The 14,694-nt window shown below is 49.3% G+C and overlaps 1 protein-coding gene and 1 long non-coding RNA gene across 4 annotated transcripts in view; one reads left to right on the forward strand and one right to left on the reverse strand.

Annotated features, from left to right (window-relative positions):
- Window positions 1-6,689, forward strand: part of PTGIS (prostaglandin I2 synthase) — a 40,665-nt gene extending 33,976 nt beyond the window's left edge. The window contains exons 9-11 of one of the 3 annotated variants that reach the window (XM_045444275.1): window positions 696-847; window positions 3,327-3,407; window positions 4,879-6,689. In XM_045444275.1, the coding sequence (XP_045300231.1) occupies window positions 696-847; window positions 3,327-3,407; window positions 4,879-4,954 (309 nt within the window). In that variant the 3' untranslated portion in view covers window positions 4,955-6,689. Of the gene's footprint in view, window positions 1-695; window positions 848-1,650; window positions 1,785-3,326 lie in introns of all 3 variants that reach the window. The other 2 variants (XM_045444274.1, XM_045444276.1) reach the window with 2 other exon arrangements.
- A 2,250-nt stretch (window positions 6,690-8,939) lies between these two features.
- Window positions 8,940-10,661, reverse strand: LOC123579627. Its single transcript, XR_006702859.1, has 3 exons — window positions 10,521-10,661; window positions 10,278-10,393; window positions 8,940-9,436 (listed from the first exon to the last, which is right to left on the reverse strand). It is a non-coding gene; the product is annotated as an uncharacterized LOC123579627 (long non-coding RNA).
- Window positions 10,662-14,694: the final 4,033 nt, after the last annotated feature.

Here is a 14,694-nt window from a genome sequence, read left to right on the forward strand (position 1 = left end):
TTTAACTCAACCAGTCTAAAGAACCCTTTCTGGGGCGCCTGGGTGGCTCAGTCGGTTAAGTGTCTGACTTCAGCTCGAGTCATGATCTCACAGCTTGTGAGTTCGAGCCCCACATTGGGCTCTGTGCTGGCAGCTCAGGGCCTGGAGCCTGCTTCGGATTCTGTGTCTCCCCCTCTCTCTACCCCATTCCTGCTCATGCTCTGTCTCTCTCTGTCTCTCAATAGTAAATAAATGTTAAAAAAAAAAATTTTAAAAAGAACCCTTTCTGTGTGAGCACACACAGACCAAGCCTACCCTTCTAAAAGCTGAGGTAATTAAAAAAAAAAAATTTTTTTTAATGTTTATTTATTGTTGAGACAGAGACACAGCATGAACGGGGGAGGGTCAGAGAGAGGGAGACACAGAATCTGAAACAGGCTCTGGGCTCTGAGCTGTCAGCACAGAGCCCAATGCGGGGCTCGAACTCACGGACCGCGAGATCATGACCTGAGCCGAAGTCGGATGCTCAACCGACTGAGCCACGCAGGTGCCCTAAGCTGCGGTAATTTTTTAACCACTGCCCTGTTGATTGGCCTTTACGTTGCTTTCCGTTTTTCCCTCTTGTAAACAAGACTTCGATGAACACCCGCACAGTTTCCTCCCGGCATGCGTGTTGTGGGGGGTGGAGCCAGAAATGGGCCTCCTTTCTATTTCAGGTGTTTAAGTATAACCGATTCCTGAACTCAGATGGGTCAGAGAAGAAAGACTTTTACAAGGACGGGAAGCGACTGAAACACTACAGCATGCCGTGGGGCGCTGGGCACAACCAGTGCCTGGGGAAGGCTTATGCCATCAGCAGCATCAAACAGTGAGTGTGGGGGCGGTGGCACGGGGTGCGGGCCTGGGGTTGGAGGGGGAGGCTCCTGCTCCAGCTGGTTGGCACACGCCCTCCTCTCCGGAGACCAGGGGTTCTCAGCCAGGAGAATGGGCAGAGGCTCCACACAGCCCATGAGCCTTCTCCTGCCCACAGATCTATTTATTTGTGTTTTTTAAAATGTGTGCTAACTTTTTAAGAATCAGAAGATCACGCATAAAAAGCCAGATTTCTGATCTCTTTTGAAATCATCAGATCTGGCAATGAGCTCGTCCCTGCAAGCCTGGTGTCCAAATACCAAACTCCCAGAATACCAAACACTGGACGTTCTGTGCAGCTGACCATTGCTATCCACAGCTGCTGTGCGTGTTCAGAACCCTCTCAGCAGGAACTGGCCGAACGTCATTGTTCCCTCTTGGTTATTTCAAGGCCTGTGGGCCGGAATGCCTTATAAATTCTCTTCCCTGGATCCCAAGAGCCTTGGCCCCCGGACCACAGACAGGGTTATGACATCTGCCCTGTCCTGTCCTGCCCCTGTGTAATCGTAAGCTGGGTGACCTTCTGTGCCTGTTTCCTCAACTATTCAAGGCAGGGGTCCTAATCCTGCTGTGTCCCCAGTGGTGTCAGAATCTAGGAATTGGGTCTTCCAAAGTACTTACCCCACTTCCTGGCTCATTGTAGGCATTTAATAAGTGTTAATCATTACAATTGCTCACATTACTATTACTAACGTGGAAGAGTTATGCTAGGTGGGTGGGCACGTTGCATTAACCTCTTGGTCTTGGTTTTCTTGGCGGTAAGTTCTGCTTCATGCGCTTTCGTAAAACTCACACCCACGTGAAGCCACACAATAAAATCAACAGGGATTGTGGGAAAAATGGGGCCGGGGATCCGATATTCAAAAAAACCCTCGTGAAGTAACACATGCAAGATAAGAACCCGGGGGAGAGATGGTCGTACAGGCTCACACGTGTTACGTGCTTTCTCCTTGTGCCTCTCCCACACGAAACCCATAAGCAAATGAGGAATCTGCATGAGGCCCCCTTGGTGTCCCAGTGTATCCATCAGGTTGGAACAGACTCACGTGTTCAAAAGTGTAGCGGAACTGACTGAGGTTGTTACCTCGGAAAGTTTCTGGACAGATAATAAGAGACCACGCATACTAAATGCTTAGCACGGTGCCTTGCACCTAGGGTTTCAGTAAATTAGCTAATTTGTTGGTATTTTTATCTCCCTTCACTGCCATGCACCCCCGCTAGGCAGGGGTCAGCCTGATACTGACTAGAGGTCAGATCATTTGCCACCGTGATCATGGACCTGGTGAGGGGAGGTGCCAGGATCCAAATCCAAGTGTCAGCACAGAGCTCCCTGCCCGATACAAACTTGATCTCTAGCATCCTACAGCTTCAGAGCTCGGAGGGGCTTGTCCCACCTCTTGGGCCTTCTTTGACCAGACAGGGAAACCGAGGCCCAGGGTGGGGAGGAAACTCAAGAGGCAGAGTTGAGTTCATCCAGCTCTGCTGCCTGGGGTGTGGACTTGGCTCTGTCCTCGCCTTCCCTCCTCTCCATTCAGTGAGGTTAAAGCGTCCTCGGTCCCACACTGGCACCTGGGTCTCGGTGGGGCTGGTGAAGGCACACTGAGCAGTGGAAGATCCAGTCCTGACCCCACTGACACAGGAAGTGAGCTAAGGCAGGTGGGCTGGGGCCAGTTCACATCAGGTAGGGCTGCCTCCACACTTAGCGGCACACGATTACACCCTGCCCCCGGCTCGTATGCTTGTCAGGAGGTTCCCCAGAGACGGCAGTAAGAGGCCTTGGGGGCGGGGTACCTTTCCCTAAGCTCACAAAGGCAGCCTCTGGTTTAGCAGCAGCCCTGACCAGAGCAGACAGTGAGGGCTCCAGGAGCTGTGTGGGGACAAGGGGTGGGGAGAGGACAAGGGGCGGGCAGGAGAGTCAGAAAGGGTCCCTGAGTCAGGAGGAGTCAGGCTCTGTTGCTGTAATAAATGACCCCCAAGTCTCTGGCCTGTCACAACAGAGGTGTAGTTCCTACTCATACAAAGTAGGTTGTGGGTTTGGGGGTCCCTCCCCTCCACACAGAGACTCAGGGCCAAGCTCTTTCTATCTCCCCGCCCCATCACCCCAACACAAGGCACATGCAGCCATCAGGCAGAGAACACGCTGACAGTCTCGTGTCGGCCGAGCAGTCTTTGGCGTGGAACCGACATTTGTCATTTCTGGTCACCGCCTGTCAGCAGAACTGGCCGGCGGGCCTCCTAGCCCCAGGGGCTGGCCGGGGTGAACGAGCTCATGGACTTTGGGCAGGAAGCACCTGTGCTCTTTTGCTCTCCTCCCACTTTTCCCAAAGCGAGAGCTGGGGTCAGACTCAGGAGGAAGCCATCGCCCCCCTGCCTTATTCCAGAGGAGACCCCCGAGTCTTCCGGTCCTTCCCACCTGCGACACCATCTCTCTGCAGATTCGTGTTCCTTGTGCTGGTGCACTTTGACCTGGAGCTGATCAACCCAGACGCGGAGATCCCCGAGTTTGACCTCAGCAGGTACGGCTTTGGGCTGATGCAGCCGGAACACGACGTGCCTGTCCGTTACCGCGTCCGGCCGTGAGCTCTGCCGTGCACTTGCCTCCACCCAGCCTGCCCCCCGCCCCTCCCGTCACTCGGCTTTCTGTGTCTGCGTTTCCCAACACTCAACGGTGCCCGCATGACCACTTTCCTGATTCTTCCTTGGAAGGCTATGTCTAGGGGAGGGGAACGAAGGGAAGCTGAGAGGGGGTGAATGGAAAAGGGACACCAGAAGCTCTGTGAATGGTTTGCTGTTCTGGTCGAGTTTCAAAAGGAGTCTCTTTCTCTCCCGACTCACCTTGCCCTGCCCCCCACCTCCTGATATCCACAAAAGCTGGGACCCACAGGGCAGAAGCAGAGGAGTCTTGACTGGTCTGCCATGCCCCCGCTCCCCAAGGGGCCAGGTCCTCGACAGTGATGTGGTCCAGGCCTTAGCCTGTCAAAGCAGATGCTGGCCATAAAAAGGCCAATCAGGGCCTAGCCATGTGTCCATTGATACAGGCTCTGTCCCCAAATTACCATTAAACTAGCCTAAGCCAAAGGAGTCCCTTAATTGTCTGCTTACCCACTGGACCCATTTGCCACACTTGCCTTATCTCTCCATTCACACCAATGCTTGAGAAAATTCAGGAAGGTTTTCCCAAAGGTGAATATTCAAGGCACAGAACATGTGCTCCTCCCAAAGACTGGGCTCTGTGCTCTGTCCTAGACGTACGGGCTCCAGACGGGAGAGCTTTCCCAGTGTCCAGACTCCAGTAGGGAATGAGAAAGACAGCCCCAGCAGGCTGGCCCCGTTGGAAGGAACCAGCCAGGGCTCCCTGGGCTGGTGGAGCCAGAAAAGGAGGTGTTGGTTTGCTGCACCCTAGCCTGGAACTGCCAGCTTGCAGGCTCCAGTGGCAGACCTGTTTTGTGTGGCCCAGACTTCGAAAAAATACATTAGCTGTTACCGTGTCCTCTTTGGGAGAGTCTGTTTAAAATGTCCAGCTTCTCTTGAAAACGTGGACAGCCTGGCCACGCTGGGCCCATATTCCCAAGGGCGGCTATTGGCCAGAGCTGAGAAACAGCCACCTCCTTTATCCAGGGCACGTGCATTCTGGCTCGCTAGGGTTTCCACTTGGTGGAGATTTTTCTGCTTTTCCATTCCCAGTATCCCCAGGCCCTTGAAGGCACTCCAGTTTGAGAACCCTCTTCTAACTCTTAGAAGTGATACTGTAGGAGGTGGTAACAACCTACTAATTGGTCCTCAGACCCATGGTCCACCTGTCCTGGGTGCACCCCCCTTCGTACAAACAGATCAAGGATGAAAACTTGCTTTTGCGTCAGCTTTGTGGTCGGGGGGTGGGGGGACAGATCAAAGAGAAAAACTGCCTGGAAACCTTTCTTGTGATGTTAAGTATCATTATTAACATTAGGTCCTGTTTACTGAGGACCCTCTAAATGCCTGTGACAGGTGCAGTAGATGCAGTATTCCCACTTCTTACGGCATCTCTGTGAAGAGAGGACGGTTATGCCTTCTTTATGGATGAGGAAGGGCGCTCAGGGAGGTGCCGTGACTTGGTAGGATTTGGCAGAGTTCGTGTCCCAGTAGCAAATGCTGGGTGGGTAGCTCTGTGTTCCTTGGGCTCCAGGCGGGTGGTGGAGGGGCAGTCCTGTTTAGCATCGCACAAGGCACAGACACACACACATGTACGTACAGCTCAGTCCCCGTAGCTCTGGCTAGAGGGAGGAGAGGACCTGAGGCCTCCAAACGTTCCAGGGGCTTGGGGGCTTCCCTGGCCCTCAGCCTCCAGGCACCCCCAGGATTCCCAGACAGACCCTGTGATTGGCAGGAGGCAGGATATCCCCAGGGAAACCCATCTTCACGCCTGGGTGACCCCTGCTGCCACCTGCTTCTTAACTCCGCAGGAAATCAGGGTTGGCAGCCTTCTGTGGGAGGACGGTGCCGGTTTCCATGGCAACTGTAGCTGCCTCCTCCTGGCTTGGAAGGGAAGGAAGAAGGCTGGCAGAAGATCTCTCGTGCAGGGCTGTACCCTGGTGCGCTGGGGAAAAGCCCCGATGACTCCCCACAGATCAGGGCTGCGTGGTCCCCGGGGCTAGATTCTCACCCATGTCCCCAAAAGGCCAATTCCTTTTAAAGGTGGCACCTCCTTGGAGCCACAGTCATTAGGAAGAGACGGGTCTCCCACCAGGTAGCCCCAGCTGGTACCAGAGATATTGGAGTAGAGCTTGAGAGATGACGCTTTAAATCCTCCTTTGTTTTAATCTTTATTCTTTTCCCCCTTTTTCCCGTTCTTTAAAAAGAAATCAATGTAAACATAAGGTACAGTGAAAAGAGGGAAAGGGGAGTGTGTTCGCTCCTTGCCACAGGTTAGTTAGCAAGGTACCCGGACATCATTGTATTTCTTCATATTTTGCTTTAGAATCACAAACTTGCAGGACACATGCTAGAAATGCTCTTAGGTTGGGGCACCTGGGTGGCTCAATCGGTTAAGTGTCCGACTTCGGCTCGGGTCATGATCTCACACGTCGTGGGTTCAAGCCCCGCATCAGTGCAGAGCCAGCTTTGGATCCTCTGTCCCCCCTCGCTCTCTGCCCCTCCCCAACTCACACACGCTCCCTTTCCCTCTCTCTCTTTCAAAATAAATAAACATTTTTTTTTTAATGCTCTTAGGTTGACCTAATGAAGTGTTTCCTTCCCATTGTCATTTTTTTTTTTTTTGCTATATTTTGTATTGCTGTTTACCAGATATTCTCCTTGAAACAGACTCATTTTTTACACTTAAATTTGCTTAAAAGGGAACGTTATTCCATCACTGCCAGTAACGGACAACATGTATCTCTCACTGCCAAAAATAGAAAGTGGCTGTGAAATATAAATTTGCCGGGGTGGGAGGGCCTCCGTGCCGTGTCGCCAAGGCTCAGAGCCCGAGGTCTGTCTCTTCTCTGTTACAAAATGAGACAAGGAGGCGGTCCAGGGGTGTTACAGCCAGGCCAGCATCACCCGAGGCTTTCTCCTTGACAGTCACAGGTGAAGGGGGCAGAGGGTGTGTGTCTGAGCCCAGGGTCTTCTCCTGCCACCAGCCAGCCCTGCTCGCAGTGAGCTGGGGACGCCCCACCCGTTTGTTTTTGTTTTTTGATAAACACCGTGTTTCGGGAGTAGCCGTGATTATTATGCTTTGCTGTTGTAATAAAGAGTTCTATTTTCATATAATATTGTTGAACAGAAATGTGCTGAAATGTATTAAATCATCCTTGTTTGTCGAACTGCCTCAGTGTGATTTAGGTGGAGCGTCGGCCGTGTCCGGAATGGCAAGGTTGGTTTCTGGGAAGAGACAACAGAGCACCTACTGGGCGCCAGCTTTGGGGCCTTTAAATTTTTTTTTTTTTTCAACGTTTATTTATTTTTGGGACAGAGAGAGACAGAGCATGAACGGGGGAGGGGCAGAGAGAGAGGGAGACACAGAATCGGAAACAGGCTCCAGGCTCTGAGCCATCAGCCCAGAGCCTGACGCGGGGCTCGAACTCACGGACCACGAGGTCGTGACCTGGCTGAAGTCGGACGCTTAACCGACTGCACCACCCAGGCGCCCCAGGACAGGGCCTTTAGAACCAGCCGTACCTCCAGCTGCCCTGCATATATTATTATCTCCGTTTTTGTAGATGAAGAAACCGGCTGTTGGAGAGGTGAAGGGGCTTGCCACATGGCTAATTAGTAGCCGCAAGAGTTGAGCATAGGCCTCTCTGCCTCCTGAGACCATGTTCAGGATCCCTCTATCGGCAATCCTCCCGATGGCAGAAAATGGGGGCTCACAACCCAGAGTAAGACAAGCAGAAAAAAATCTCTTAAAAATTCACTGGAGGTTCTCTCTCCTTCACCATAATCTATGCACTTGTCTTAATATAATAAAGAAGAGGGGAAATGAATTAGATCTGGGAAAGATAAAAAAGAGAAGATTGTTTTTTTTCCCTCTCAAATCTTTGAGTAAAAAATAATTTCTGGAGGCAAATGTCCCTCACATCGGGTTCCTCATCCTCGAGGGGGAATGGAGGCAGGCTCGGTGGGATTGAACTTGGCTCGGATAGACCTCTCAAGTAAGACAGCAACACTTTGCACATAAAATGTTTACATTCAACACAGACGTTTCTCTCCCTTGCACGCAGATATGGGACCCCAGCGGTGGAGGCTCAGCTACGCCATCACCAGGCCCTTCTGGTCACTCCATCATCTGCGTGTGTGGGGAAGAGGGTGCCAAGTGGGGGGAGAAGGTGGGGGGCTATCCACTTGCCCTGGGACCTCCCCGTGGACCCCAGTGTGGCCTGCGTGGCCTGGGAAAGACAAGGCAGGTGTTCCTACATTAGGCAAACCTGAGAAGGGAGCCCTTGGGGCATCTGGATCCTTGTGAAGAATGGGCTGTCTGTATGACTTTATTTCAGGGGTTCTGTGGGCTGACCACAGGTGGAGAAATACTGATGGGTTGGCCAAGGGGCAAACCCCAAATATCCCTGTGAAAGAACCCTGGTTTCCTTCACATATCAGGGAGCCGAGGTCCAACCTCCAAATCAAGATCTGGAGCTGAGCCAAATACAGGTATCAGGCCCCTCTAGTCAGTGATTGGGCTAGCAGTTGTCATGTGACCCAGTACAGGCCAATGAGATGATCAGGAAAGTCTCTGGAGAGCTTCAGAAGTGTGGGAGAAGTTCCTCCTTCCTCCTTCTCTCGGGGTTGTCATGCCATGGCCATGGCAGCCATTGTGTGATCATGAAGATAAGAGAATCTCGGAGAAAACCAAGAATCCTGAGGTCTCTGAGCTGCTGCTGTGACAGACCCTCACATCACCTACTCCTGGATTTTGTGTTCAATGGAATAATCAAGGTCATCATTGTTCAGGTTCTACTTAGGGACCACATACCATAGTGGTTAAGAGCACAGGCTCTGCCTGGGTGGGAATCTCTGCTGAGATCAGGGTGATTTGGGTCATGTCTCTGTGTGTCAAATAGGGATGAAGGACAATGACATAGGGTTTTGTGAGCATTAGATGAGGTAATATTGTCATTCACAGCCCGTGGAAGAGACAGGAAAAATGAGTATCCTAAGTTAGCCTCACAATAGAGTTTCCCAGAGGAAAGAAACTAATCCGGATCATGAGGAGGCAGGGAACGGGACACTGGATCTGGACTTTGGAAGGTGACTAGGAGCCCGCCATGTGGGAAAAACGATGGTTGGAGCTGGGGAACCATTCCAAGCAACAGAAACAGTGTAACAAAGGCCCCGTGTATATCAGTTTTCTGTTGCTGTTTAACAACCCCAAAATGTAGCGATTTAAAATGAAACTGTTGTAGGGCCACCTGGCTGGCTCAGTCGGAAGAACCTGTGACTCTTGATCTCAGGGTTATGAGTTCGAGCCCCACATCTGGTGTAGAGATTACCAAAGAAATTAAATAAAACATACAAAATAAATAAACAAACTTTAAAAAATGAAATTTTTTATTATTTCTCATGGTTTTATGGGCTGACTGGGGCTTAGCGGGATGGTTCTTCTGCTGGTCTCACTTGGGATCTCACAAGTAACTGTAGTCAGATGCAGGTAACATCTGTAACATCTCAGATGGTGACTTGGCAGGGACACTTGACAGGCTGTGCTCAGCTGAGATGTTGAGGTAGCTGAGTCACTGTCTCTTCTCATGTAGTTTCAGGGCTTCTCACTCTCCACGTGGCCTCTCCAGCAGGGCATCGGGGCTTATGTATCCGAGCTCTCAAAGGCACAGAAGTACGTGCTGTCAGACCTTCTTTAGGGCTTAAGTTTGGAAATGGCATCACTTCTGTCATGTTCTGCTGGTAAATATGAGTCCCAAGGCCAAGCCCAGAGTCAATGTGGATTGGAACTGGGCAAGGTGTGCCTACCAAGAGGCAGGCTCATGGGGGGCCATCTTTGGGAAGCAGCTACTACTGGGCCAGAGGTTGGAAAGTCTTTGCCTGCAACGTGGGGAGGTAGTGGTGGGTGATGAAGCTGGAAAAGCAGACAGGGCAAGGGTCAAATGCAAGTTTCCATGCCCTGCAATCCCAAGTTGGTGGGCGGGGGAGAGAAGCACCCCATCTTTGTGAGAAAGAAATACCACAATTCTGGCAACTGTCTCCCCAAACCCAAAATGCCATCAGTTGTCTCCCCATCTCCATGGAGGGGGATGATGGTTAGAGGCCATCTAGGACCCACCGTGTGTCAGAGGGGCCACCACTCTCCCTCCCTCTGCCACAGCAGAAACTGAGATCTCAATTTCTTTAAAAAGTCTTTAAAAAAACAGTCTTTTACATCCTAAAGGTAAAAATCAAATCAGCTACTCCCTGCTTAAAACTTTTTAACACTCGTGACATAAAATCCAAATACCTCCCCACAGCCCTCGCCTACATGATTTTTCTCATTCTGTTTTTCTTTCCTACTTCATCTTGGACCACTCTTGCCCTCACCAACTCTGCTCTGACCACATCCACCATCTCACATCTCCTTCAACCCCCCCTCCTGCCCCAGGGCCTTTGTATCTGCTCCCCCTTCTACCTTTAGCTTGGAATGCCCTTCCCCCTGCTTTTTTATGGCTTACTGATTACTCTGATTTACCACCCATCTGCAACATCACCGCCCCCTCCTTCCCATTTTCATACTTTTTGCATTTCCTGCTCAGCAATTATCAGTGTTAGATTATTTTTAAATGTCTCTGTTTATGTCTCCCATTTGAATGTGAGCTCCAGGAGGGTGGGTTGGCTTCACTGCTCCTCAACACATAGTAGGTGCTCGGAAAATATGCACTAAGTGAACAAATGGCCTTTTCCTCATTGTGGGAGAGTTTATCCTTTACCTTGGACGTTGAAGAGTCATGAAGGTTTATAAACAGGGGAGTGACATGGTCAGACTTCTGTCTTTAAAGGTCCACCCTGGTAGCTGGGGAGAGGTTGGGTTAGAGGAAGGATGCACCTAGGGGAGGAAAATCAGAGAGGAGGCAGACAAGACTGGGCAGGGGGGGCAAGGGCAGTGGAAAGCAGGTAAGAGACCTCAGTCCCCAAGGGCAGGGGATCTGGATGTCAAAGAAACGTTATCTTACAAGAATCCGTTCATTAGCTCTTGATCTCTGTAGCTTTGATTTCCTCCTTTTGCTGACTTGCTCCTTTTCTATCACATCTTGGAGTTCCCGGGCTATCTGCAGGAAAGAGATATTAGTTTACCTTTAATTGCTTTGCTGGAAGCCCGTGCCTCAGTCCATCCATGCCCTGTATTTCATCATTGTTTGGCCACAGACCCTGGGAGACTGGCTTTGGCAAAGTCCGGGCCACAAAGGGGTTCAATGGACTATGTGCAGCTTTGCCTATCTCCCTGTGTGTGGTCCTCTGGGGGTACCCATACTTCCTCCCAGAGAGGGAGCCAGGGCTTAGCAGAGAGCATTACATGTAATGAACACTTTGAAATGTTAGGTAGTAGATGAGTGGGGATGGCCAAGTGAGTGGGTGGGTGGGTGGATGGAGGATGGATGGATATTTGGACTGGATGATCATGTTGGGGGGATGAATGAGTGAATGAGTAGGTAGATAGGTGCATGAGTGGGTGTATGGATAGGTGGATGTGTGAGTAGGTGGGTAATTGGGTATATGGGTAGATGGGTGGGTGGGTGGGTGAATGGGTAAATAAATGAACAGTTAGATGGTTGGATAAATGGTTGGTGGGTGAATGAATGGGTGGAAAGATGCGTAGTGAATAGAACAAGTGAATGAATAGAAACAAAGATGGATGTGTGAGCGTATGAGTACATGGCTTGATAGATGAGTGGGTAGATAAATGGTTCAGTGTGTAGTTGGATAGTCTGGTGGCTGTATGGTTGGATAGTATATGGATGGTTGAATGAATGGCTGAGTTGATGGGTAGGTGGTAGACAAAAGATGGAAGAAGAATGGGTAAATGTTTGGGTTGGTAAGAAATCCAGACTCACCCATTTACCAGGAACCTGGGCCAGGAAACCCAGGGCTTGATAAAGGCTATCAGGCTAGCATAGAATGGGCACTAGAATCAGACATCTGGTCGCTCAAGGGTCATCCAACAGCTAATAGGTATTTATATTAGAATATTCAGCCAAAGGGTGAGAGAGCTAGAGAGACTCTTAAGTGAGGTTAGATACATGCAAAGCATTTAGTACAATGCCTGGTATATAGTAACAGCCCAATGTTAGGTGCCATTTTACAGTTGTTGGTACTACTGTTATATTAACGTGTACTTCTTAGTGTTAATCATGGTGCTAAGCACTTCATATGCATTATCTCATTTGTCCCCCCAGCAACTCTGAGAGGTAGATGCTATCATTAGCCCCATTTTACTCATGATTATGGTTATTATTATTATTGGGTGTGACAAAAGAGAAACAGGCAAGAAGACTGGAGTTCAAGCTGGTGGAAAATTCCCTGGGGCTGCTGGGAGTTTGGGCAAGCCACAGCAAAGAGCAGTTGTCTTGAGTGACATCTACTCAGAGATGTCAATGATTTCCCTTGAGCCTTTGGGTGCCCCCATAACTACCCTCATAGAGTAATTATTCCTTCCCAGGGGTCTGTGGGGGAGAGGGGAAAGGGGATTAATTAGTCATGCTCAGTGCCCAGAAGTGCCAAGAAAACTGAGGACACTCCGTGGGGTTATAAATAAGTGATGGCTGTTATTATGGAGTTTAAGAAGGAAAAACTGGCTTCGAGTGGATAGATCACTTGCTACCACAGTTTAGAGGGGGTTCACCTGTATTTACAGTGACGAATTGGGCTGATTTGATGTCGTTCAGCCTCAGGTAAAAATCTCAACACATTTTAGCAGGAAGTCTGCCAAGAGGCCATGAGCAGATAGGGTTTGTGACTTGCTGCTGGTACTCAGCTGTCCACTCTCTGGTTTGACCTTTGGGATGCTGTTCCCCTTGTGAGCTTTGTATCTTTCCCATCTGTAATATGACCTGAACTCTTACAGGGGGACCCCTTCTCTATAAAACATTTAAAATTTTATTGTTCTTTTTGCCCTGGGTCCTGTGAGTTCATTTTCTTTTCCCCTGTTTCTTATAAGTACATTCTAAGGAGATGGTAAACTTTGGGTTTGTGGAGAAAGAATTGTATCAGTTGGCTCTTTGGGACATAAAGGAAAATATCATAACTTAATCTGGCTTAGGAAAAAAAGGGAGTATTTACTAGCTCACACAGCTGGAAAAATCAAGAGGTATTACCTTCAGGCACATCTGGATCCAGAAGTTCTAATGCTATTGTCAGGACCAGTATCTCAATCTCTGGGTCTACTTTCCCCTGAATTGGCTTTATTTCTAGGTAGTCTCTCTTCTTATGATGGCAGAAAATTCTAGGAAATGAAGGCCAGATGTTTCCAAATAGTTACAGTCTTCATTCAGAAAATAAAAATTCTCAACTGGGTACAGTGCAGAGCCTGGGGAAACAGAGAGAGACTAGACCTATTCCACTGTCTGCACTTCCAAGATCCAGGCGTGGGTCTAGATGTTCTTTATCTAAATCCGGAACCAAACTTTGAAGGAATTGGGCCACCCAGAGGGAAGAATCTGAATGACAAGGAACATCTAGAAGTAGCCTTGGGCTTGGGGAAGAATCTCCCCCGGCAGAACCCTGTGGCTGTGAAATTACCTAGCCACCTTCACCACCATCATCCCAGCCCAAGCCCATCACCTCTGGCCTGGACAATTGCAGATGTCTCACAAGGAGTCTTCCTGCTACCTTTGTCCCCCAACCCTTCATAATGCAGCTGGAAGAATCAGTTCAAAAAATATATCAGCACATGGGACTTCCCTGCTTAAAGCTCTGATCATGGCTTCCCATCAGGATTAGGAAAAACTCAAACTCATTCCTTAAACTTGAGAGTAAAATCCCAACAAGGCTCTGCATGACCTAGTCCCGTCCACCTCTCTAACCTCCCTTCCCAAGGTCATTTTCTCCTTAGGGCCTTTGCTCTCTTTGGCTCCCCTGCCTGTCCCCTCTTCCTCGGAACTTCACATGGTTGTCTTGTCCCTGACCTCAGGTTCTCACCTTAGATATATCACCTCCTCTGGGAAGTCTTCCTTGACTGTCCAACCACTCTATCTAAAGTTGCTGGCACCTCTCTCAAACATGCTCTATCACTTCCACTTGTGTACTTTTCTTCATGGTATTTATTACAATCCAAGTGATCTGGTTTCTTTATTTAGCTTGTTTATTAACTGTACTCCCCACCAGAATATAAGTCCATGAACACAGGGTCTGCCCATTTTATTCTTCTCACTGTATCTCCAGTGTCTCGAGTAGCATTTGGCATATAGTAGGTGCTCACTAATTATTGGTTGAGAGAATAGCGTTTCCAGACCAGCGAATACCTTTGCCTTCTGCTAAATTAATCTAGGGTTTCTCAGCCTTGCCACTATTGACATTTAGAGCTAGAAAATTATCTGTTGTGGCTGTCCGTCCATCCTATGCACCTGGAGGATGTTTCTCAGCATCCCTGGCCTCTACCCACAAAATGATGACACCTTGGACAAGGCTCATGATGATGGAGGTGATGAGAAGTAAACAAATTTTAAAAATATAGTAATATTATGCACAACACTATGGAAACGAATCCCTTCGTTTAAGAAATGAAGGGAAGAGCCAGAGAGGGGAAGGGGCCCTATGGCTTTAGTCAGTTTTTGTCTTTTAGGGAAGCTTTGGTTCTACATTCATTTCTGGAGATTATTTGATGGATTCTGTCTCCTCCACTGGACAGGAGATCCAAGGGAGGATGCTTCCTTTGCTGAGCCTGGCACAGGGCCAGGCAAACAGGACGTTCTCAAAAACCAGATGCCCAAGGTAACATGAATAAATGAATGAATCACCAGGCTATATAAATCAGCTGACCCCTCACTCTCTCTTCCTCTCACCCTACTTTATTTTTCACCTTAGTGATTATCACCAGCTGCCACATTGCATATTTATTTGTTGATGTATTTCATTGTCCGTCTTCCTCCACTAGAACCCAGAATTCCATTCTGGAATTAGATTTTAGCAACTAGCATGGAAGCTCATGAAAGCAAGGGCTATTTAAAATTGCAATCTGCCCCCACCCGACCGCTGCCTCTATCCCTCTCCTCTGCTTCCTTACCCTCTCAGCGCTTATCACTGCCTGACATATTACTACTTGACTTTCTTGTTTTTCATCTGTCTCCAGCCAGTTCTACCAGGGCCCAACGTTTGTGTTTGGTTCACAGCTGTTTCTCAGACGTTGATCCT

This window comes from Leopardus geoffroyi, chromosome A3, assembly GCF_018350155.1.
Source record: "Leopardus geoffroyi isolate Oge1 chromosome A3, O.geoffroyi_Oge1_pat1.0, whole genome shotgun sequence".
NCBI lineage: Eukaryota > Metazoa > Chordata > Mammalia > Carnivora > Felidae > Leopardus > Leopardus geoffroyi.